We start from the raw sequence: 26,226 nt of genomic DNA, 5'->3' as shown, positions 1-26,226 counted from the left end.
CTGAAAAACCCCAAAAGAAAGATGCCCAGGGTCCCTGCTCATCTGCGTGAACTTGCCTTAGGCACGCTGCAAGGAGGCATGAGGACTGGAGATGTGGCCAGGGCAATAAATTGCCATGTCCGTACTGTGAGACGTTTTAGACAGCGCTACAGGGAGGCAGGACGGACAGCTGATCGTCCTCGCAGTGGCAGACCACGTGTAACAACACCTGCACAGGATCGGTACATCCGAACATCACACCTGCGGGGCAGGTACAGGATGGCAACAACAACTGCCTGAGTTACACCAGGAACGCACAATCCCTCCATCAGTGATCAGACTGTCTGCAATAGGCTGAGAGAGGCTGGACTGAGGGCTTGTAGGCCTGTTGTAAGGCAGGTCCTCACCAGCACAACGTTGCCTATGGGCACAAAACCACCGTCGCTGGACCAGACAGGACTGGCAAAAAGTGCTCTTCACTGACGAGTCACGGTTTTGTCTCACCAGGGGTGATGGTCGGATTTGCGTTTATTGTCAAAGGAATGAGCGTTACACCGAGGCCTGTACTCTGGAGCGGGATCGATTTGGAGGTGGAGGGTCCGTCATTGTCTGGGGCAATGTGTCACAGCATCATCGGACTGAGCTTGTTGTCATTGCAGGCAATCTCAACGCTGTGCGTTACAGGGAAGACATCCTCCTCCCTCATGTTATACCCTTCCTGCAGGCTCATCCTGACATGACCCTCCAGCATGACAGTGCCACCAGCCATACTGCTTGTTCTGTGCGTGATTTCCTGTAAGACAGGAATGTCAGTGTTCTGCCATGGCCAACGAAGAGCCTGGATCTCAATCCCATTGAGCACATCTGGGACCTGTTGGATCAGAGTGTGAGGGCTAGGGCCATTCCCCAAGAAATGTCCAGGGACTTGCAGGTGCCTTGGTGGAAGAGTGGAAAATCTGGTGCAGTCCATGAGGAGGAGATGAACTGCAGTACTTAATGCAGCTGGTGGCCACACCAGAAACTGACTGTTACTTTTGATTTTGACCACCCCTTTGTTCAGTGGAACATTATTCCATTTCTGTTAGTCACATGTCTGTGGAACTTGTTCAGTTTCTGTCACAGTTGTTGAATCTTATGTTCATACAAATATTTACACATGTTAAGTTTGCTGAAAATACACGCAGTTGACAGTGAGAGGACGTTTCTTTTTTTGCTGAGTTTATATGGCAGTTATGTTTCTAGCTCCTAAGCAACTTTGCAGTATTTAGTTTTTCTTTGTGTGTTATGTCTTAAATTATTAGCCCAAAATGTTTTGTGTTATTACATACAGCCAGAAATAACTTTTGATATCAGAGCGGCAGTAACTCACCAGCATTACGACCAGGAATACAACTTTCCCGAATTGAATCCTTTGTTCGTATCCCCCAGGGCAATTGAACTTATTCCAGGGGCTGCCCCAAAATACAGCCAGTGGAGAAGAGATATTCGGAGTGGACTTCTAGTCCGACTCAGGAGGCGTGCACACCATCCACCGCTTCTGAGTATATTACTCGCTAATGTTCAGTCTCTGGATAATAAAGTAGATGAGCTCAGGGCGAGGATCTCCTTCCAGACAGACATCAGGGATTGTAACATACTCTGTTTCACGGAAACATGGCTCTCTCAGGATATACTGTCCCCGTCCATACAGCCATGTGGGTTCTCAGTACATCGCGCAGACAGGAATAAAAAACTCTCCGGGAAGCAGAAAGGCGGGGATGTATGTTTCAGGATTAACCACTCATGGTGTGATTGTGATAACATACAGAAACTCAAGTCCTTTTGTTCACCCGACCTAGAATACCTCAATCATATCCGACCATATTAATTCCCAAGATAAATATCTTCAGTTATAGAACTACACTGGACATTATGCAAACTGGAAACCACATTTATTGTTGCTGGGGATTTTAACAAAGCAAATTTGAGGAAAACGCTAGCGAAGTTCTACCAACACATTGACTGTAGTACTCGCGCTGGTAAAACATTGGACCACTGTTACTCAACTTTTCGAAATGCCTACAAGGCCCTCCCCCGCCCTCACTTTGGCAAATCAGATCACAACTCCATTTTGCTCCTCCCTTCCTATAGGCAGAAACTCAAAAAGGAGGTACCCGTGCTAAGGTCGATTCAAAGCTGGTCTGACCAATCGGAATCCATGCTTCAAGATTGTTTCTGAACATGCGGACTAGGATATGTTCCGGGTAGCCGCTGAGAATAACAATGACGAATACACGGATACAGGGACTGAGTTCATCAGGAAGTGTGTAGGAGATGTTGTACCCACTGTGACTATTAAAACCTACCCAAACCAGAAACCGTGGATAGATGGCAAAATTGAAAGCGCAAACCACCCCATTTAACCATGGCAAGGTGACAGGGAATATGGCCGTATACAAACAGTGTAGTTATTCCCTCCGTTTAACAATCAAACAGGCAAAACGTCAGTACAGAGACAAATTAGAGTCGCAATTGAACGGCTCAGACACGAGACGTATGTGGCAGGGTCTACAGACAATCACAGACTACAAAGGGAAACCAGTCACGTCGCGGACACCAACGTCTTGCTTCTGGACAAGCTAAACACCTTCTCCGCCTGCTTTGAGGATAACACAGTGCCACCGACCCACTACCAAGGAATGTAGGCTCTCCTTCTCCGTGGCCGACGTGTGTAAGACATTTAAGCGTGTTAACCCTCGCAAGGCTGCCGGCCCAGATGGCATCCCTATCTGCGTACTCAGAGCATGCGCAGACTAGCTGGCTGGTGTGTTTACAGACATATTCAATCTTTCCCTTTCCCAGTCTGCTGTCCCCAATTGATTCAAGATATTCCTCTACCCAAGAAGGCAAGGTAACTGAACTAAATGGCTATCGCCCCGTGGCACTCACTTCTGTCATCATGAAGTGCTTTGAGAGGTTAGTTAAGGATCATATCACCTCTACCTTACCTGACACCCTAAACCCACTTGAATTTGCTTTCCGCCCCAATAGATCCACAGACGATGCAATCGCCATTGCAATGCACACTGCCCTATCCCATCTAGACAAGAGGAATACCTATGTAAGAAAGCCGTTCATTGACTATAGCTCAGCATTCAACACCAAAGTACACTCCAAGCTCATCATTAAGCTCGCGGCCCTGGGTTTGAACCCCACCCTGTGCAACTGGGTCCTGGACTTCCTGACGGGTCGCCCCCCAGGTGGTGAAGGTAGGAAACAACACCTCCACTTCACTGATCCTCGACACAGGGGCCCCACAAGGGTGCGTGCTCAGCCCCCTCCAAGACTCCCCGTTTACCCATGACTGCGTGGCCACGCACGCCTCCAACTCAATCATCAATCAATCATCAATTTTGTCAGACGACACAACAGTAGTAGGCCTGATTACCAACACTAACGAGACAGTCTACAGGGAGGAGGTGATGGCCCTGGGAGAGTGGTGCAAGGAAAATAACCTCTCACTCAATGTCAACAAAACAAAGGAGCTGTTCGTCGGCTCCAGGAAACAGCAGAGGGAGCACGCCCCTATCCACATTAACGGTACCGCAGTGGAGAAGGTGGAAAGCTTCACGTTCCTCAGCATACACATCACTGACGATCTGAAATGGTCCACCCACACAGACAGTGTGGAGAAAAAGGCGCAATGGCGTATCCTCAACCTCAGGAGGCTGAAGAAATTTGTCTTGGCCCCTAAAACCCTCACACATTTTTACAGATGCGCAATTGAGAGCATCCTGTTGGGCTGTATCACCGCCTGGTACAGCAACTGCACAGCTTGCAACCGCAGGGCTCTCCAGAGGGTGGTGCGGTCTGCCCAACGCATCACCGGGGCCAAGCTACCTGCACTCCAGGACACCTACAGCACCCGATGTCACATGAAGGCCAAAAAGATCATCAAGGACATCAACCACCCGAGCCACGGCCTGTTCACCCCGCTATCATCCAGTAGACGAGGTCAGTACAGATGCATCAAAAGCTGGGACCGAGAGACTGAAAAACAGCTTCTATCTTAAGGCCATCAGACTGCTAAATAGCCATCACTAGCCGGCTTCCACCCGGTTACGCAACTCTGCACCTTAGAGGCTGCTGCCCTATATACATTGACTTGGAATCACTGGCCACTTTAATAATGGAACCCTTGTCACTTTAATAATGTTTACATACTGCTTTACTCGTCTCATATGTATGTACTGTATTCTATTTTACTGTGTTTTAGTCAATGCCACTCAATCTAATATTTATATATTTCTAAATCCCATTCTTTTACTTTTAGATTTGTATGTATTGTTGTGAATCGTTTTTAGATACTACTGCATTGTTAGATACTACTGTACTGTTGGAGCTAGGAATACCAACATTTCGCTACACCTGCTATAACATCTGCTACATATGTGTATGTGACCAATAACATTTGATTTGATCATAGCTTAAAAATATCTCCAAATCACTGCATCTCTGTATCTTGTGTTTCTGTTATGGTTTTCCCTTCACTTTAGGCTTTCACTTCCACTGTTCCACCGGTTGCTAGGCCAAACAATGACAAAACAACAACCCACTCATATAGAATAAAATCCTTTCTGACATCAACATCCTGCCCAAAACGATTGCAACTAGCGATGCAAGGATGTTTTGCAGCACATTTTTCTTCCTGATCATTTGACTGTGTTGTGATCAAAGTGGTGTATCTGGCCCAATTCTCTTAGAAATTGTGACCTTGATGATCAATCTTTCTGTTGTCTTTTGATATTGAAAAATCGGATTGTATTTTAAAGCCTGTTGACTTGGGACTCCCGAGTGGCGCAGAGGTCTAAGGCACTGCATCTCAGGGCCAGAGGCGTCGCTATAGTACCTGGTTCGAATCCAGGCTGTATCACATCTGGCTGTGATTGGTAGTCCCATAGGGCAGCACACAATTGACTCTGCATTGGCTGGAGTAGGCTGTCATTGTAAATAAGAATGTGTTCTTAACTGACTTGCCTAGTTAAATACAGGCTAAATTTTAAAATTAAATATGTGCTGCCTTGCCATGGTAAATATCTGACTCTAATCTTAATACCAATTTTCTCTTTCCCAGAATTCCCAGTATCCGCATGCTCAGAGAGTGTTGGAGGCTCTGTGTCGACCACTGGTGCCCTGCGGGACTCAGTCAGTGATTTGGACAGTCTGGGAGAGAACAGTGTCTTCAGAAAGGTGAGATCAGAACACTGGAACGAGACATTCCCTTTATAGTCACAATGTGTCTTGAGTGGCTATGACATGATAGCATACGAGTATATTATAAGTCAGTTATCCTATAACACAAACAACATGGTCTATGACTTTATGTTGTATGTTTCTGGTGATATAGTTCCATATAATTCCCAGCCCCTCTATTCGTTAGTTTATGTTTTGGCCTCTGGCCTCCACCTTCAGTCCACAGCAGACTGGTCAGCTTGCCTGTTCCATGTGACATCAGCAGCCTCCCATGAGCACTCCTTCCTGGGCCAGCTAACTCATTATGACCTCATCCCCCTCGCACGCTCATTACCGCCCTTCCTGCCCTGCCCCCACTCTTTTTTTCAATGTTTACACACTGGAGGGTGGCTGCGGCATAATGGCACTCCAATGCAATGTCACACTACAGTCTTGGTCCTCATTTATTGTTTCTTGTGGATAAATACTGATTTTGGCATTTACAACTAAAGGCCATAGAACCATTGAAGAACATATTCATAAATGGCAAAAAGGACAGTCAAAAAATAAATAAGAAGAAACAAGATTTTGTGTCTGTCCTAAATCAGGAAATATATATAGTGCATTTGGAAAGTATTCAGACCCCTTGACTTTTTTCACATTTTGTTACGTTACAGCCATATTCTGAAATGGATGAAATATTTTTTTCCCTCATCAATCTACACACAATACCCTGTAATGACAATGCAGAAACAGTTTTTTGGCATTTTTTGCAAATGTATGAAATAAAATTAAACTGAAATGTAACATTTACATAAGTATTCAGGCCCTTTACTCAGTACTTTGTTAAAGCACCTTTGGCAGCTATTACAGCCTTGAGTCTTCTTGTTTATGACGCTACAAGCTTGGCACACATATATTTGGGAGTTTCTCCCATTCTTCTCTGCAGATCCTCTCAAGCTCTATCAGGTTGGATGGGGAGCGTCTCTGCACAGCTATTTTCAGGTCTATCCCGAGATGTTCTAACGGGTTCAAGTCTGGGCTCTGGCTGTGCCACTCAAGGACATTCAGAGACTTGTCCCAAAGTGACTCCTGCATTGTCTTGGCTGTGTCCTTAGGGTCGTTGTCCTGTTGGAAGTTGAACCTTCGCTCTAGTCCTGAGCGCTCTGGAGCAGGTTTTCATCAAGAATCTCTCTGTACTTTGCTCCGTTCATCTTTTCCTCGACTAGTCTCCCAATCTCTGCCGACTGAAAAACATCCCCACAGCATAATGCTGCCACCACCATGCTTCACCGTAGGGATGGTGCCAGGTTTCCTCCAGACGTTACACTTGGCATTCAGGCCAAAGAGTTCTATCTTGGTTCATCAGACCAGAGAATTTTGTTTCTCATGGTCTGAGAGTCCTTTATATGCCTTTTGGGAAACTCCTAGCGGACTGTCATGTGCCTTTTTCTGAGGAGTGGCTTCCATCTGCTCACTCTACCATAAATGCCTGATTGGTGGAGTGCTGCAGAGATGGTTGTCTTTCTGGAAGGTTCTCCCATCTCCACAGAGAAACTCTGGAGCTCTGTCAGAATGACCATCGGGTTCTTGGTCACCTCCCTGACGAAGGCCCTTCTCCCCCGATTGCTCAGTTTGGCCGGGCGGCAAGCTCTAGGAAGAGGCCACTGTGTTCTTGGGGACCTTCAATGCTGCAGAAATGTTTTTGTACCCTTCGCCAGATCTGTGTCTCGACACAATCCTGTCTTGGAGCTCTACGGACAATGCCTTCAACCTCATGGCTTGGTTTTTGCTCTGACATGCACTGTCAACTGTGGGACCTTATATAGACGGATGTGTGCCTTTCCAAATCATGTCCAATCAATTGAATTTACCACAGGTGGACATGTCAAGGATGATCAATGGAAACAGGATGCACCTGAGCTCAATTTTGAGTCTCATAGCAAAGGGTCTGAATACTTATATAAATTAAGTATTTCTGTTTTAAAACTTTAATACAATTGCAAATATTTCTATATTTTTTTTCTTTTGTCATTATGGGGTATTGTGTGTAGATTAACGAAGAGAAAACATAATTTTATATATTTTAGAATAAGGCTGTATCGTAACAAAATGTGGAAAAGTCAAGGGGGTCTGAATACTTTCCGAATGCGCTGTATATACAATTTACACATATTTAACCACTTTTTTTCGGTAGTCACAAAACAATCTTCATGCTTCCATTTGTTTTTTAAAACCGGTACCGGTTACCTTCAGACGAGTTCTGTGACAGTTTTAGGGGTCGTAGAGCAAAACGGAGAGGTGTTCGTGAGAATCTACCCTTTCCACAATCTCCCCTTTCCATTAGTTTGTGTCCCCCCCCCCCCCCCCCCCCCACAAAAAAAGATATCTCTAGCTTAAACTGACAGATTTTTTTGTTATATAATTTAGATTGCAGTGCAGTGCATCAACCAACTCTAGGGGGTTAAACACTATTATTGCACACAGAGTGAGTCCATGCAACTTATTATGTGACTTGTTAGGCAAAGTTTTACTCTTGAACTTATTTAGCCTTGCCATAACAAAGGGGTTGAATAGTTATAAGACATTTTCATTTTTTATTAATTTGTAAACATTTCTAAAAACGTAATTCCGCTTTAACATTCTGGTGTATTGTGTGTCGACCAGTGACACAAAATTTCAATTGAATCCATTTAAAATTCAGGCTGGTCAAGGGGTGTGAATACTTTCTAAAGGCACTGTATCTCCCCTCTCCCCAGACCTGTCTCTGCCTCTCCGCGTCTGGTGTTGAGGTCTGCCATTATGCAATAGATTTTGAAAGTTCGAGTGAACTCAGCACTTTGGACAGACACAGCCAGTCAGTGACCAAAAAAGGACCTGTTCCAATTAGACTTTCACTACTCAAAGGCCCTTTAAAACAATCCTGTAAATCTATTTTTTAAAGCTACATTTTTAGCTGTGTGTGTGTGTGTGTGTGTGTGTGTGTGTGTGTGTGTGTGTGTGTGTGTGTGTGTGTGTGTGTGTGTGTGTGTGTGTGTGTGTGTGTGTGTGTGTGTGTGTGTGTGTGTGTGTGTGTGTGTGACTGCATGTGGGTCTTGTATGCAAAATTAGTATAGTGGTTATTACATGTGTTTTCATGTTAGATTTTAGTGTTTTATTTGAAACTTATTTTAGTTTGTTAGTTTTTATTTAGTTTTAGTTTGATAACATTTCTATTTCGTTGTATTATTTAATTTGTGTTTTAGTGTTAGGGGCAGACAGTAGCCTATGCGTGGGAGGCTAGGAGCCATTTATATGTTGTAGGCCTACAGTCTTTTTGGGGGGGATGCCACTTCTTGCCGCTGAGGGGCAGTAATACATTAGGTGATGGGCCAAGACCATAGACTTGGATAGACATTACATCTCTGTATCTGTGTCACGATGGCATCTGGGAGCGTCTGGGCATCGCCATTGACACCGTCTTCATCTTGAAATAGTACATTTTCTTCTTCACAAGTAGAATTCATTGGCTGATCCCTCCTCCATACAACTCCACGGCCAGGACATAGGCTTGGTTTAAATTGGAAATCAATCCTAAAGTGACTTTAATTTAAAGGATAAGCACCTATACTGGTACAATAAATATGGTGGAAGGAAACTCTCTTGTTTACACCAATCTAATGCTTTTTTAACTTTAGTAGTAGATGTAAGAAGAATCAAGTACCTTTACCTTTATCTGACAGAAAGAGAGGGTGAAAAACAACAAATGAAGTTATGGCACATTTGACATGTTATGTTTATGTAATGATAAATGTATGAATGATTAACCCCTTCAAATAGAGTTATTAAAAACAGTTGCAAAAACATAAGCAATAAAACACTTCTTCACAAATGTAGATAAATAAAAGTTAAATGTATATATATTTTGGGATTCAGCTTGGGATTCAGGGGCATAAACCAGATCCAGTGCCACAGGGCACAGCTTTGGATAAACAGCCATCCTTGCCTGCCTGAACTGGAGAGGTGACTCTGTAAACATGCCCCTTTACCTCTTCCAAGTATTTCTGCAACTCAACCGGGGCACTTAATGCCATGCTAGATTGACCCTCCGGCTGGACGGTGACCTCAAACACAATCTTCGATGCAAGGAAGCTATATTCCTGAAGCACTATGGTCGAGATGCTTGCTGGATTCATCGTTATGGCATCTTCCTGGGATCCTGCTGCTCCATGGCTGTACTCTCTGATTTTCTGAAGTACAAAAGACTGCGTCCCTCATCAGTGGCTCCATCTCTGTTGAGCTAAGTGCCAGAGACACTTGGGTCCATGAGGCAAGCTAATGCACGGGTTGGATCAAAGTTGGATGCCAGAAGATTCAGTATGCATGCAAAGAGCTCACGCAGTAACTTCAGGAGGACCTGTGGCAACTATTTTGCAACAGTAGTTGACTGCAAGTGTGCCTCAAGGCAAGTCACCACATCAATCAGTGAATGGCTGTCAGTTTGAAGTTGGGTGGGTTGGATTGCGAACGGCTCCATCAACTTCACAAGCTGTTCTAGATTGGCTCAGTTACTTCCTGTACTCGCCCTCAGATTTCTTGACTGTTAGCTAGTGATAGATAAGGATAGTGATGCACAAGCTAGGCCTATTTGAAACATCGGCATCTACTGGCAGCATTTACCGCCAGATTCACAAGCTCCAAAACCCCATTACAAAACAGTTTGAAAACCCCTTTTAGATTTCTGTCCCGAGTGTAGAAGAAAAAAATAAACTTCATTTATGATGGTTTTTATTTTAGTTAGTTTTACGGTCAAAGAGAGTAGAATTTCGCTTTACTAAATAGTTTTTCCAATTTTAGTTTTTGTTTTAGTTTCAGTTTTCATTTACTATAATAATCTTGCCTGTAGGTGTGTGTTTGTGTAGACAGTGTTAGCTGGTTGAATGCTGCTCTGCTGCATGAGCTCAGGAAGGGTGACTCATTTGTTCTGGAAGCTGATATTCTATGGCTTGGTCCTCATAAAGGGGCCTGCATGATTATGCTCTGAGCCACAGTGGCCGTCCGTTAGCTCACCACCCGCTCGCACGCCCAGTGCTGGCACTACTGGACAATGTAAAAACTAATGATACAGTCCCAATGGAAATCATCTGCAGCCTGCCTGCCTGCCGGCCTCCCTAAAGGGTGTGTGTGTGTGTTTCTCTTGTTATGTAACCTTTTATAGGGCTGGAAAGAACTCTCTCTCCCAGCAGAATGTCTATCTCTCACTGCCTTGCCCTTTCCCCTCGCCACACTGAAGGCTGCAGTAAGCTCAGACTAAAGGCAGCTCAGACCGGTCATCAGGTCTAACCTCACTGGCATACAAGACAGGACATTAAGTCAAAACTGACTACTTTGACAATAGATAGAGATTTATTTAGCTTTCACACCTTTAGTATAATTGATATTTTTAGCTTTGTTTTTTGTGTAAAACGAAGTCCCCCTTACCCAAATGTGTTAGCTGAAATGTGCAATTCCAAATCCTTCCACAATGCCATTCAGTTGACTTTGACTGCAGCGGGTAACAGGTTCTTTCTGTATTCTCTCTGTCCAAAGGGAGAGGAGGCTGTGACTGGGCCAAGTGAAAGCAACAGTGGTGTGTCGGTGTCCTTCTCCTCCATAGACGACGTGGCCAGTGTGGGTCCCCTCAGCGCCTGCTCCCAGGGCAGTGTGGGTCCCCTCAGCGCCTGCTCCCAGGGCAGTGTGGGTCCTCTCAGTGTCTCCTCCCAGGGCAGTGTGGGTCCTCTCAGCGCCTGCTCCCAGGGCAGTGTGGGTCCCCTCAGCGCCTGCTCCCAGGGCAGTGTGGGTCCTCTCAGTGTCTCCTCCCAGGGCAGTGTGGGTCCTCTCAGCGCCTGCTCCCAGGGCAGTGTGGGTCCTCTCAGTGTCTCCTCCCAGGGCAGTGTGGGTCCTCTCAGTGTCTCCTCCCAGGGCAGTGTGGGTCCTCTCAGCGCCTGCTCCCAGGGCAGTGTGGGTCCTCTCAGCGCCTGCTCCCAGGGCAGTGTGGGTCCTCTCAGCGCCTGCTCCCAGGGCAGTGTGGGTCCTCTCAGCGCCTGCTCCCAGGGCAGTGTGGGTCCTCTCAGCGCCTGCTCCCAGGGCACTGTGGGTCCCCTCAGCGCCTGCTCCCAGGGCAGTGTGGGTCCTTGGGCAGGGGCGGGGGCAGGGGTGTTGAGCACTAGGGCCAGTTGGAGTGCCGGAGACGCCTGGCAGACGACAGGGAGGGGGGGAGAGGAGGACGAGAGGAAAGATAAGCTGACAGAGGTGCCTGTGTGCTCTATCCGCTCACTCTCTCCGTTCCGCCGGCACAGCTGGGGCCCGGGGAAGAATCCCGCAGGAGACACAGACATGAACCAACGCAGGTGAGTCCTCTTAACCCCACACACTGACCTCTAACTCAACACGCTCACTACCCTATAGTACATACCCAGGAAGGATAGCTATGGATGAATGGTGAAAAGTCATCATCTGTGTGAACCATAAGCCTCCAACTCCTACAGTATCCTGACTTGTCCTCGGTATGATGATATCTATTGGGGAGTCACTTGAGACAGTAGTACCCTGGGAAGTGCAGTCTGCAGGGATGAGACTGACAGAGACTTGCTTTCCGAGGACTGGTCCTCATACGGCCTCAAGTTCAGACACTTTGTGTTTGTGTGTCAGTGGGCCACTGTTTGTGTGTGTGAGAGCATGTGTATGTAGATATTTGTCTCTGTGTGTATTTAATCCATGCTTGTCCCTCAGGGGGCCTTATACAGTACAGTTAGATACGCCTGGAGGCACCTCTGTGTCAGTGGACTTTGTGGGAAAGGCCTGGTCCAGGTCAAAGGTTAAACACTGTGATTTTTATTGGAACCATTTTCCTTCTTATTCATTATCACCCATGTGATCATGTACTGTACTGTCAGTGCTCTCATCTCTCTCTGTTCATCCCATCTTTTCTGTCCTCTGCTCATCTCTCCATCTCTTCTCAGTTTATTGCAAGGTCAAGGGGAAGGGAAGCCTCGAAAGCCAACATTTCATAGGAGAAGGTACCACACAGTTATTCCTCACTGATTCCATTCTGACTCTCCCTGGTGTGTCACTGCCAAGCTGTGTTTTAATTATGGGTAGAAAATGTAAAACGCATTGCTACCTATATTGAGCAATCCCTAATCAAATCAAATTATATTTTATGTGCCTTATGCTATGGAAAAATAATTTCTAAAACATGTAAAGAATGAAGACAGTGAAAACTTTATTTATCTCCAATGTGATATGTATCAAGCCACCTCAATGGAAAAAAAACTTCCCCATTAACCCACCACTTTTACCTTTGACCATCACATCTCACCCTGAAATAACATCACTCTTTCCCTTCTGCTCCTGTCTGTCTCCTCCTCTCCTCTCCTCTCCTCTCCTCTCCTCTCCTCTCCTCTCCTCTCCTCTCCTCTCCTCTCCTCTCCTCTCCTCTCCTCTCCTCTCCTCTCCTGTCCCTTTCCATCCCTCTCCCTCGCTGGCTTCTCCCTGTCAGTATGAGCTGGTGTCCCTCCAACGTCCCCCCTCCCCACCCGGAACAGATTGATAGCAGAAGGTATGCCATCACCGTGTCAACTAATAGCTTTAGAGGACAAATACACAAACAATATGAAATGAATAAAAAGAGAGGAAGAGGCCTCTGCATGTTCTCTGCTCTGTGCATGTCTGTGTCTGGCTTGGTGTGTGCTTTGTCACTGCTGCTGTTGCTGTCTCTGTCTTATTCACCTTGTTGGTCAGTTGTGGTCGACCTCAGCGATGCACAGTCACTTATCTTCTTCCACTCTCCCTCTGTCTCTCTCTCTCTCTCTGAGACAAGGAAGCTAGAATTTAGAGAGGAAGCATCAAGCATCTTTAGAACAATAGTATTATACTGCTACACTGCTGGTTAACTATTGCAAAGATTAGAATGACTAATATAGTCATCCTCATCAGTGAGCCAGACAGGTGAGTTATGGTTTTAGTTCAGTTCATCTCGCTAATCCAGACTTACAGCTTCAGTGAGAGGATCAATTGACACACAGCTAGACTGAGATAATAGGTCTGTTGTACTCTAATACTGAATGCTGATTTCTTATGCATTCATAAATTACATAAGTATGGTCTCAAAGGAGTTTATTTGTCACCTATTATTTAACATACTACACTTTTGAATCAAGTTAACTAGTTTGTTTAACTGATTTGTAGCTTGGGGAATTGTATTTTTATGTTTATTTTACTTCAGTTATTTTCCCCTTACATTTGTGTTTAGGTTTACATGTATGTGTTCCTTCCTGTTTGTGCTGGTGTTCATATGTATTTCCTTTTGGCTATACATGCTTTTCCTCTTTTCTCTATCTCATCATCTCCTCACTGATCTACTGCAGGGATCTAGTTAAAGGACAAATCCACTCCAAAATATATTTCGGTATTTTTTTATTAGTTCACTTTTAAAACAGTCCCAAATGTTTTGCATGTCGACAGTCAAGTTTTCAACATATTAGACTTTCAAGATGTGCAAAACGCATCATCATCATCATGATGTGGCAAGTGACACTTTGCTTCTTGAAAATCAAATATCTTCCAAACGTAACTGCTGACATGCAAAACATTTTGGGACTGTATCAACAGTGGACTAATTAAAACAATTAAAAAATATTGTTTTGGATTTGATTTTTCCTTTAACTGTGAATATGTGTATGTACTTGTGCACTCCACTTGTGTGGTTTCAGTTTTGAAATAACTGATTGTGTCATCCTTTCTGGAGCATGAAGATCTGCTGGGTGTGAGTTCACTTCCTGCCAAGGGTTTAAAGATCTCACAGGGTGTTTGTATCTACTGTCCCTAAACAAATTACCACATCTATCACCAGAAACACCAGTGGAGTGTTCTTTCACTAACATGGTATTGTTTTGTCTGCAGTTACAGTTTGGAGGGTCTGGCTGGAGAGGAGGATGCTGGGAAGATCTCCTCTGGTGTGGGAACTGTTGCGCGTCTGGACAGTGAGGAGAGGGGCTCACTTCTGTCCCTAACAGAGGAGCAGGAGTCAGACCTGGGAGACTACATCAGCCTCGACAGCCAGGTAACCCTCACACACTATACTGTCTAGATGTATCTTTACCATAGAGGTCCTGTGTTTTGCTTGCACAATGACTTGCACTTGCACTGAATCAATGAATCTTCGTACCATCCCATGTAGACTGGTTCTCTCTATGCACAGTAGTTCATGTTTTATTTTCACCCAGACAGCTCACTGATCTCTCTCTCGCTCTCTCTCCCTCCTTTATTTCAGAAATCAGGAAGAGTTCTGCCTGTGAGACACAGCTGTCCCTCCATTCCTCACCAAGCACTCACAAAGTCGGTGTCCATGCTGGCCATCAGTCACAGAGACCTGGATGGTGAGGGTCACTTTAACACTCTCTCTCTGGATTACCCTCTACATCCTTCTCTCTTTCTTTCTTTCTCTCTCTCTCTCTCTCTCTCTCTCTTTCTTTCTCTCTCTCTCTGTGGTGACATGGTGGTACACAAGGCCAGGGCGTGTACCCACAAAGCGTCTCAGAGTAAGAGTGCCGATCTAGGATCAGTTTAGCCTTTTAGGTCATTATGAATAAGATTATATGGACGAATCCTAGATCAGCACTCCTACTCTGAAATGCTTTGTGGATTCAGGCCCATGCCTCTATCTATCCAACAATCAAGTCTCCTGTCACCTGCTGTTTCCAACCTCGTCCTACAGGTACATTTTCTCTCTGTCCCTCTGCTGTGTTTCCCAGACAGGAATCAGGTGGTTTGTTAACTCTCTCAATCTCCTCTGGGGCTAACAGGGGCTACTGTTAGATCTTCTCCTCACTATCACTGGGGTTGTTATTTCTCCCTTCTCTGGTTTCCCTGTCCCTTTGTGTAGGGTTCACTCATTTGATCACTTGGAAGGGAATGAGGGACGGCCCAGGTTCTTGTGCTAATTTAACGTGTGATTTGATATTTTTTGTACCCTTCAACTGGATAGCCAGTGGACGGACTCGACCAAAGAGGCGCATCTCCTTCTCCTTCAGCATCTCTCTGACCTTCCCAAAATCTAGAACATTCTTTTCTATTGGCTCTTCCTCCAGTGATGAGGAGGAGGTAGTGAGTAAGTTCTACATTTCCCAGAATGCCCTGAGTGGCCCCTTGGCCCCTGGCTGCTTCCTGTGTATTGTGCCTCTAAGTCAACCCGTGTCACTGAAGGACGTTACCTCTCTCTAAATCAACTCTTTTAAACCAATTTATTTCTGTTTGGTCCCCTAACCTTAACACGGTTAACATTGTCAGGCAAATAATTTGGTTTGATAAAATATCAATCAGTAGAAGTCATTGTTTCAAATTTGTGTTTACTTACAGAGGCTTAAATTGCCTCTAGTTACTAATACAAATCTCAACAGGTGATCAAAAATGCACTGTTTGCTGTTCTGTTTATGTGACGTTTCAAGCAAATTCAACTATTTGATCAGTTTCGAAAACCTTGGCTGCCATGAAAATGACTGAAAAAAGTATGAAAGGGTGTCAAACCTGCCAAGATGTTCACATATTTCATAAACGTTCATGAACAGTTAACTCTTTTGTCCTTTTAAGAGCCTTGTATTTCTGAACTATATCTACATTGCTGAAACCCATGCAAGAACAGCAGACTCATTGTCCATATTTTTTTAAAGAGTAGGGACGCTGTAGCAGAGTGAAAAGCCCTTTGCAGTCCAGTCAGCCATATGTTACATCTGCTGGAGACGCATATAAACCCAGAATCTATTTCCCACTATTGGTATCTAACTGAGATCAAATCATCAGCTTTCTGTTAGCATAGTAGCCCCTTTTCAAAGTAGCACTTTTCCTATTGTATTTGACATGGCTGGCATTCCTATGATGTCTCTCCTGTGAGTTTTCCACACATTTCTCCCCTCTCTTTCCTCCACCAGTTCTACTTATTCCCCCTAGCCTCCATTCTTTGGAATCTACATAAACACATTTCAAAGTGTTCCTGTTGGGCTTCACAGCTGCTAGAAAGGATAGGAACATTTCACTGCTGCTGTCACGCTCCTTTGAGCCTTGTATATTATTTTGGAGAGAACGATAGGAATAAAATCCCTGTCCGGGCCGTTGCTGGAGGATGACGTTTCAAAGGGCTTTCGCTGCTCTAGCGTGTCATATCTACAGCTTAAGAGCTGTGAGAGATTTTGCCTGGCAATTTTTTGTTGTTGAAAATGTCTCTGTGTTTGTCGTGATATGTGTGTCTTATTGAGCTTTGTTGTAGTTCTGAGGCTGAGTTTCAATGCTGTGTCTGGCCCTCAGTAAATCTCTTTATTATTGGCCACCCTTGACTACTACTGTACATGTATGCTGCATAATCGTCACATTCCTTGTGTATGTATTTGTTGGTCTTGTTGTTAATTGGCCAAGTCTATAACCAAATGACCCAGTGTGCAATTCCACATTTAACCTGGTTCTGTTGGATGTTGGTACTACTACATGTTATGTGATATCACCTCTGCTTGGAAATCTATTGTAATGGTTATGTAATGTATGCTTGTACTGAACCAAAATACTGATAAAAGTACATATACCGGGGGGGGGTTCCACTCTGTAATCTCTGTTGTTTCAACATGCTTTCATTGCTCGTATTGTATATAAATGTACAAATGTACAACTATATTTTGATCTTATTTATATTTCTCTAACTACATGTACAACTCCCTGTCCCATTTAAGGTGGCAGGTAGCCTACCACGTAGAGTGTGGGCCAGTAAACCGAAAGGTCGGTGGTTCAAATACCGGTGAATACGGTGAAAAATCTGTAGATGTGCCCTTGAGCAAGGCACTTAACCCTAATTTGTTCCAGGGGCACCGTACTACTATGGCTAACCCTGTAAAACACCACATTTCACTGCACCTATCTGGTGTACCAATAAAAATAATACAAATGTAAATAAATAAATGACACAATCTGCTGTTCCATTGATCCAGCTCATCACCTCCTCTCTCTATTTCTGCTGTAGGAATGGGATCGGCATCACTAGAGCACAGGTAAGACAGAAACCTTGTCCTGTTTAAATGGGCCTGTTCTTAAAGGCTATTTCTCCAGCAGGGTAGTATCTGGCAGTCTGAATGACAGTATACTGAGTTTATCTCTATGGTTCTCCTACTCTTTTTCATCCAGCATCTCTGAGGAGGACCCGGGGCCACTGCGGAGCGACTCTGAGGGGAGACAGGGGACCAAGGTCAGCCGCACCTTCAGTTACCTCAAGAGCAAGATGAGTACTAAGAAGAACAAGGTGAGTGTCCATTCAGCCTCTCTTCCTCCTCCTGCACTAGCGAAGCAAATCACATTTTATTGGTCACATGCTTTGTAAACAACAACAGGTGTAGACTAACAATGAAACGGCTGGCGTAGGGCCTGGCTCAGAGTTGCCCCTCAGGGGGAAAATAAAGGTGCATTGAAGTTAATTGAATTTAAGAAGCTCCAGTAGTACACTACCTTTTCAGTCTGACCCAAGCGCCGTTGTCTGTATTGGTGTTGAATCCAATGGATTATTACGTGTCTAAAGGTTTCTCATTATAGTTCTTTGGATACAAGTTTTCAGGTTATAATTTATGTCCGGGATAATAGCTGTGTGCAGGCTAATACACATATTGCAATCTCAAAACTGTCGTTTCCGGAATAAGATCATTTCCCCTGGCACTTATCTGTGTTCTAGGTGTCATAATCAGATTGTAAATGACTGTGAGGGAGTATACAGTATATATCTGCTGGGTAAGTGTATCTGGCTGTGAGTCTGTGAGTTGTGAGAAGCAGAGCGGGGCGCCTGGTCTGCACGCAGTAGGGAAGCCAAACAGGAAACAGAGGCATGCTGTGGTTTGTCTCAAACAGACGTCTGTATGGCATCACTGCTGCTACGAAAACAAACCACAATTCTTTCAGACCTAATAACATTAGACTTCCTGATAACATTAAGGGAAATAACAGTAATGCCCAGACCATGCATCAACACAGTTCTCATGTGATTTGATTTCCCTGTGTTGTATCCAAAACAATATCTTTCTATGTATTTTTTAGCAGGCCTAGTTATTACATAGAAGAACATGTTTATCATCAAAAATGCTACTCAATCCATAACACATGCATACAGACCGAGAAAAATGTCCAGTGTTTGTATAGCTTCCAATATGGGTTTTGAAAGTATGTACCTTGTACAGTGCATTTGGAAAGTATTCAGACCCTTTTCCCACATTTTGTTAAAGCCTTATTCTTAAATGTATTAAATCGTTTTTTCCCTAATCAATCTACACACAATACCCCATAAAGACAAAGCAAAAACAGGTTTTAGCCATTTTTGCTCATTTATAAGAAATAAACTGAAATATCACATATACATAAGTATTCAGACCCTTTACTCAGTACTTTGTTGAACCACCTTTGGCAGTGATTACAGCCTCGAGTCTTCTTGGGTATGACGCTACAAGCTTGACACACCTGTGTTTGGGGAGTTTCTCCCATTGTTCTCTACAGATCCTCTCAAGCTCTGTCCGGTCTCTCCAGAGATGTTTGATCAGGTTCAAGTCCGGGTTCTGGCTGGGCCACTCAAGGACATCCAGAGACTTGTCCCAAAGCCAATCCTGCGTTGTCTTGGCTGTGTGCTTAGGTCATTGTCCTGTTGGAAGGTGAACCTTGACCCCAGAATGAGGTCCTTAGAGCTCTGGGGCAGGTTTTCACTCTGTACTTTGCTCCGTTCATCTTTGCTCGATCCCGACTAATCTCCCAGTTCCTGCCGCTGAAAAACATCGCCACAGCATGATGCTGCCACCACCATGCTTCACTGTAGGGATGGTGCCAGGTTTCCTCTAAGCCAAAGAGTTCAATCTTGGCTTCATCAGACCAGAGAATATTGGTTGTCCTTCTGGAATGTTCTCCCATCTCCACAGATGTACTCTAAAGCTCTTTCAGAGGGACCATCAGGTTCTTGGTCACATCCCTGACCAAGGCCCTTCTCCCCCGATTGCTCAGTTTGGCCTGGCGGGAGCTCTATGAAGCGTATTGATGGTTCCAAACTTCTTCCATTGAAGAATGATAGAGGCCACTATGTTCTTGAGGACCTTCAATGCTGCAGAAATGTTTTGGTACCCTTCCTCAGATATTGCCTCGAAACAATCCTGTCTCGGAGCTCTACGGACAATTCCTTCGACCTCATGGCTTGATTTTTGCTCTGACATGCACTGTCAACTGTGGGACCTTATGTAGACAGGTGTGCCTTTTTCAAACCAATTGAATTTACCACAGGTGGACAGGTGTGCCATGTACAACCAATTGAATTTACCACAGGTGGACTCCAATCAAGTTGTAGAAACATCTCAAGGATGGTCAATGGAAACAGGATGTACCTGAGCTCAATTTCGAGTCTAATAGCAAAGGGTGTGAATACTTATGTAAATAAGTATTTCTGTTTTTTTATTTTAAATAAATTATCAAACATTTCTCAACCTGTTTTCACTTTGTCATTATGGAGTATTGTGTGTAGATTGATGAGGAAAAACATACATTTATTCCATTTTAGAATAATGCTGTAACGTAACAAAAGGGAAGGGGTCTGAGTACTTTCTGAATGCCCTGTACATACTTTACAATAGTTTGCTGAGACTGTGAGCTAGATTATAGGCCGGAAGTTGCAGTGGGGCTGGTGTGTCACGGAGACGGCAAAACAGTCAGCACAGACACTCACGGTTCATTCATGGTAGCTCACTTCCTTCTGTTGGGCTGAAGGCTGGCAACATGGGAACGCCAGAGTTCCATCTGTAGATTCTGTACTGCCTGTTGTTCCAGACCAGCATACAGACCAGCGTTCAGACAGACTGTCACTGTAATAATGTATCAGACAGACAGACAGACTGCCACTGTGATGTTGTGTAGACATTTCCTGGCACACGGTCACTCCCTGAAGCTGAGGGCTGATACAATACAGGATGAGGTAGGGGATATTGGTTCTTTGTGTTGACTAACGCCTGTTGCCTGTCTCACAGCTCACTGCTCAGAAAGGAACAGGCTCTGATACTCTTCTCTAAATACACATTCTTCCCTTTTTCAGGAGGAATTGCTTCAGCAACACATTTAGGTTGAGTCGGAATCATAGGATATTGGAAGTTTCATTTCCTGTACTGATTATGAATGAGTGACTACCTGTACAGTCAACCTGAGAGTGTGTTATCGTCCAGTGTATTGTGTCTGTTGTTATATTGATATACTGTAACCTTTTGTCATAATTATGTTTCTTTTTGTAAATGAGACTTCTGGATAGAAAATATGGAAATATTGTGAAGGGGTTTATGACAGCTGTCAAACTTTAGTACATCTTTGCGCATATGACTCATATCTCTCGGCTTTGGCTAAGTACTATCGAAGTGTGAGATCTATTTGTGAGACCTTGATTGCTTACAGTATCTACGGAAAGCATACACAGTGCCATAGTGCTTTGACTTAGAGAATTTATGGTATTTCCTTTGTGTCTCTAACTCTCTGCAGGAGAAAGAGAAGGCTCAGGGGAAGGATAAAGACTCCAAGGAGAAGGAGAAAAAAAACCTGAACGGCCATCTCTTCAGCTCTGTGAACCCAGCCCCATCCGCAACCTGCCACCAATGCATCAAACCCATTATCACTAAAGAAGCCTTCCTCTGCACCAGTAAGACAACAAATCTGTAATGATCTTATTAGAGTGTTTATGAGAAACCAGACTCCACAGAGTTAGTTTGTCACTCTGTTCCATGGTAAGGGACCACTACTCTAGTTTGGCGCCATTTACCACACCTCAATACCCCTTATTCCTTTACATGGTGATTACATAGGCCTACACTTGGTGCTGCTTTGGACCTGTTTTGTGTGTATTTCTACCTTTGAAACTATGCTGTTTTCATAAGTCAGTAGATTCAGTACTTTACAGTATGTTTTCAGGGGCTCAAGCCGTGTTTTCCATCATTGTGTAATGTCTGGTGGTGGAACATCCTACGTTAGCTCCAAGTAATGTGACAAAATGGTGACTGGTTCTCCTCCTGTTTATTCATTCAGTCTAGTCACTTTACTGAAACTGCTCCATATTGAGCAGGACACGGGAAATTCTACATGTCCAGGGTCTATCTGCAGAGAGCTAAAGAGGATGTTGTTTATTTTGGGGCCATCAGAAGTGGACGTATATAGGAACTATGTCGCTGCAGTATATTAATTCCTTCCATCATCTCTGTATGGCCAGCAGCATGCATTAGAAGAGCAGAGTAGACCACTCCCAATACTTTTTTTTTCAGAGCTACTTTGTTTGTTGTCAGTCTGTCTGAAGCGTGGTGGACTGGTTGGGTCTGTCCCAGTGAATAGGAGATGGGTGGTTAGAGGGAACCAGAGACAGGGGAGGGATGTGCCCCTCGGCCCAGTCAGTCCCCTCAACGTTTCAATGGGTTGCATCACCCTGCCCCTGGCCCCTGACGCAGCTGAGAAGATGTCAGCTCTACTCTTACATCCCGGCTATCTCTCTCTCTTTCTTTCTTTCTTTCTTTCTTTCTTTCTTTCTTTCTTTCTTTCTTTCTTTCTTTCTTTCTTTCTTCCACTGGCAGAGGATGTGCTGTAAGTCCTATTTGGGCTTCCATTGCTCATTTCTCAAAAGTCCGTTTTTGTCACAGAGACACAGAATTGTGGCCCACATGGGGTTTGACGAGCAAAGACCTACATTTGAAACAAGCCCTTCATTTTGACAATTGACATAATTATTCAGAACATATTTTTTCTTGATCAGTGATTTTGATCCTTATCTTATCTAATAGTAAAATAGGGCTTTGTGGAGAGTCAATGAGTTTTTTCTGAAATATTAACTAATAGAGTGTACTGTCTAATGGAGAGCTGCCTCCTCTCCAGTGGTGGAAAAAGTACTCAGTTGTCATACTTGAGTAAAGTATACTTGAGTACCTTAATAGAAAATGACTCAAGTAAAAATGAAAGACACCAGGTAAAATACTACTTGAGTAAAAGTTGTAAAGTATTTGGTTTATATATACTTAAGTATCAAAAGTAAATGGATTTGCTAAAATGTACTTAAGTATCAAAAGTAAAAGTATAAACGATTTCAAATTCCTTATATTAAGCAAACCAGACGGCACAATTTTAAAAATGTATTTTTTGGCTGTTAGCCAGGTGCACACTCCAACACACAGACATAATTTACAAACGAAGTATTTTTGTTTAGTGAGTCTGCCAGATCAGAGGCAGTAGGGATGACCAGGGATGTTCTCTTGATACGTGTGTGAATTAGACCATTTTCCTGTCAAAATGTAACAAGTACTTTTGGGTGTCAGAGAAAATATATGGGGTAAAAAGTACATTATTTTCTTTAGGAATGTAGTGAAGTAAAAGTATAAATAGTTAAGTAAAGTACAGGTACCCCAAAGTAGTACTTTAAAGTATTTTTACCTAAGTACTTTACACCACTGCTCCTCTCTCTGTTCTCTCAGACTCATTTTGAGAGATTCAGTCTGTCAGGATCTGTGTTTGACACACAATTAAAACAACTCGCACAAGCTGGCCACAAAAAAAATGGACACACACCCTGTTGCACAGCACAGTCCCCACACACTGTTTAAAACCTCCAGCTGGGAGAGAGCAATAGCACAGTCCCCGCTCACTGTTTAAAACCTCCAGCTGGGAGAGAGCAATAGCACAGTCCCCGCTCACTGTTTAAAACCTCCAGCAGGGAGAGAGCAATAGCACAGTCCCCGCTCACTGTTTAAAACCTCCAGCAGGGAGAGAGCAATAGCACAGTCCCCGCTCACTGTTTAAAACCTCCAGCTGGGAGAAAGCAATAGCACAGTCCCCGCTCACTGTTTAAAACCTCCAGCAGGGAGAGAGCAATAGCACAGTCCCCGCTCACTGTTTAAAACCTCCAGCAGGGAGAGAGCAATAGCACAGTCCCCGCTCACTGTTTAAAACCTCCAGCAGGGAGAGAGCAATAGCACAGTCCCCGCTCACTGTTTAAAACCTCCAGCAGGGAGAGCGCAATAGCACAGTCCCCGCTCACTGTTTAAAACCTCCAGCAGGGAGAGAGCAATAGCACAGTCCCCGCTCACTGTTTAAAACCTCCAGCAGGGAGAGAGCAATAGCACAGTCCCCGCTCACTGTTTAAAACCTCCAGCAGGGAGAGAGCAATAGCACAGTCCCCGCTCACTGTTTAAAACCTCCAGCAGGGAGAGCCTGCTCATTGTTGTGTTTCTCCCCTCTTCCCATCTCTTTCCTCCCTGAAGTGTTGTTGTGTTGGTGTTGTTTGGATGGGCTTGACTGGAGGTGGAGTGGAACACTTTAAACTCTATGGTCTGTTCGTACTCTACACTCAGCCTTGATTCCTCTGTTTTATGTTTTATGTTGTTAGGTCAACTGTTTATATGGCGCCTGCTCTGAGTTCCCCTCACCTTAACCTGGGTGTGTCTGCTAACTGTGTTCAGTAAACAAGACTTTGTAGTTGTTCAGAGGTCAGACATGGAGTGCTGGGAGACGTACTGTAAGACAATGTACCCTGTCTGAAAAGGGAAACTAGGCAGAAACATAGAAAATATGTTTTTCTTTACAGAACATCATACAATTTTTGGACTTTTTCTAATTATTTTATGCAGCCTAAAATCGGGTGGAATCTGGATGAAGACATTTTCTCAGTGTACAGATTAGAGTTTCCTCTTGCTGCCTGTTTGTCTCTATAGTTCAGGGTGGTTCAGGTGAGCATTGTTGATTTGGTATGAGTCACACCACCAAACTATCAGGTTTTTTACACTGTTGTGTGATCTTGTTGCATTGAAATTATATTATTTACACTAGTAGCAAGTAGCAACTTTGTCACCTGATGAAGGAGGAGAGTGAGATGGGTAGATCTGACTACTCTGCTTTTCCTGCAGTCTTTAACAGATGTTTCTACCAAATCTTTGTCCTAATGTTGTTTTTCTTCTGATGATTTCAGACTGCAACGCACAGGTCCATAAGGGCTGCAGAGAGCGTCTTCCTGTGTGTGTCCAGGTCAAAATGAAGGTAAGCTTGCCGTCAGCTGGCTACAACGCTACTTCGTTCAGGAACAGAATACGTCTGTGCGGGATCAGTCTCTGTCTATTGTGAATGAATGGGTAACAGGCTTGTTAATGCCATTGATGTATTGTAATACCATACTGTATTTTTCAGCAGCAGAAGCAGCAAACGGTGCCAGATTCTGCGTCCATATCCGGAGTCATGTTGAGAAGTAAATGTAATATATTTATTTGTACAGTTCAGATGTACAGTTGAAGTTGGAAGTTTACATACACCTTAGCCAAGTACATTTAAACTCCGTTTTTCACAATTCCTGACATTTAATCCTAGTAAAAATTTCCTGTCATAGATCAGTTAGGATCACCACTTTATTTTAAGAATGTGAAATGTCAGAATAATAGTAGAATGATTTATTTCAGATTTTATTTCTTTCATCACATTCCTAGTGGGTCAGAAATTTACATACACTCAATTAGTATTTGTTAGCATTGCCTTTAAATTGTTTAACTTGGGTCAAGCGTTTCGGGTAGCCTTCCACAAGATTCCCACAATAAGTTGGGTGAATTTTGGCCCAGTTCTGCCCACAAACTATTTTCTATAGGATTGAGGTCAGGGCTTTGTGATGGCCACTCTAATACCTTGACTTTGTTTTCCTTAAGCCATTTTGCCACAACTTTGGAAGTTTGCTTGGGGTCATTGTCCATTTGGAAGACCCATTTGCCGACCAAGCTTTAACTTCCTGACTGATGTCTTGAGATGTTGCTTCAATATATCCACATAATTTTCCATCCTCATGATGCCATCTATTTTGTGAAGTGCACCAGTCCCTCCTGCAGCAAAGCACCCCCATAACATGATGTTGCCACCCCCGTGCTTCACGGTTGGATGGTGTTCTTCGGCTTGCAAGCCTCCCACTTTTTCCTCCAAACATAACAATGGTCATTATGGCCATACAGTTCTATTTTTGTTTCATCAGACCAGAGGACATTTCTCCAAAAAGTACTATCTTTGTCCCCGTGTGCAGTTGCAAACCGTAGTCTGGCTTTTTTTATTGCGGTTTTGGACCAGTGGCTTCTTCCTTGCTGAGCGGCCTTTTAGGTTATGTCGATATATGACTCGTTTTACTGTGGATATAGATACTTTTGTAGACAGACCTTGTCTCCTTCCTGAGCGGTATGACGTCTGTGTGGTCCCATGGTGTTTATACTTGCGTACTATTGTTTGTTCAGATGAACGTGGTACCTTCAGGCATTTGGAATGAACTTCCGACTTCAACCTTATGTCTGTCTCAATCTATGCAATGTTAATATTTCCCCCCAAAAATCACAAGTACTGTATTTGTTTTTATGTACAGTATATTTGTATTTATTTGACTTTGCATGTAGAATTCCTGATATCCTTATGAGTTCTACTACTCTACATGCTAACTGTATTTGTGTGATCAGCTACATCATCGACATCGTCTCGGGAGCGTCCGTGGTCTGCCATCTTGTCCCCTGATGACCAGGCCATGGTTACGGTGGCAGCGGTGGTGCCTCGCAGGAATCACAGCATCCTCCCCTTTAACAAAAGCAACCTGTCCAAGAGCATCTCCATCAGCAACATCGCAGGGTGAGACACAATGCCACTCAATCACCAACCAACTCACTATCGCCCCTTACATACTCGGGTTGTACAAATGATGTACATTTTCATGTTGACACACTCAACAACAATTCTGTGTACTCAAGTGTTGTGTCAAATGCATTGTGCATCAATTGTACAACCAGAGTGTATACACAACTTATGTTGTAACAGTCCTTCCTTCACTAACTCTGTTTCTCTCTTCCACCCTGTCTGTCCATGCAGGCCATTGATGGATGAGATGCCACTGAAAGGCCTGAAGTACCTGTCCCAGTCCACAGACTCACTGCACAAGACCTCCAAGGTCAATGAGTCCACTGAGTCTCTCACTGATGAAGGTAAGGTAGTGAGCTGGAG

At 44.0% G+C, this 26,226-nt stretch overlaps 1 protein-coding gene across 7 annotated transcripts in view; it reads left to right on the top strand.

Annotated features, from left to right (window-relative positions):
• Positions 1–26,226, top strand: part of LOC129867204 (A-kinase anchor protein 13-like) — a 152,273-nt gene that overhangs the window by 112,923 nt on the left and 13,124 nt on the right. For 3 of the 7 annotated variants that reach the window (XM_055940448.1, XM_055940446.1, XM_055940452.1), the window contains 13 exons: positions 5,093–5,208; positions 10,759–11,558; positions 12,171–12,227; positions 12,710–12,769; positions 14,113–14,272; positions 14,483–14,588; positions 17,213–17,240; positions 17,374–17,488; positions 20,728–20,884; positions 24,185–24,252; positions 24,400–24,463; positions 25,692–25,857; positions 26,095–26,207. In XM_055940448.1, coding sequence (XP_055796423.1) covers positions 5,093–5,208; positions 10,759–11,558; positions 12,171–12,227; positions 12,710–12,769; positions 14,113–14,272; positions 14,483–14,588; positions 17,213–17,240; positions 17,374–17,488; positions 20,728–20,884; positions 24,185–24,252; positions 24,400–24,463; positions 25,692–25,857; positions 26,095–26,207 — 2,010 coding nt within the window. The remainder of the gene's footprint in view (positions 1–5,092; positions 5,209–10,758; positions 11,559–12,170; positions 12,228–12,709; positions 12,770–14,112; positions 14,273–14,482; positions 14,589–17,212; positions 17,241–17,373; positions 17,489–20,727; positions 20,885–24,184; positions 24,253–24,399; positions 24,464–25,691; positions 25,858–26,094; positions 26,208–26,226) is intronic. The other 4 variants (XM_055940450.1, XM_055940447.1, XM_055940449.1 and 1 more) reach the window with 4 other exon arrangements.

Source organism: Salvelinus fontinalis, chromosome 12 (assembly GCF_029448725.1).
Source record: "Salvelinus fontinalis isolate EN_2023a chromosome 12, ASM2944872v1, whole genome shotgun sequence".
In the NCBI taxonomy this organism is placed as follows: domain Eukaryota; kingdom Metazoa; phylum Chordata; class Actinopteri; order Salmoniformes; family Salmonidae; genus Salvelinus; species Salvelinus fontinalis.
Note: the sequence above shows the minus strand (reverse complement) of the source record. Positions and strands in the feature narration are given on the sequence as shown.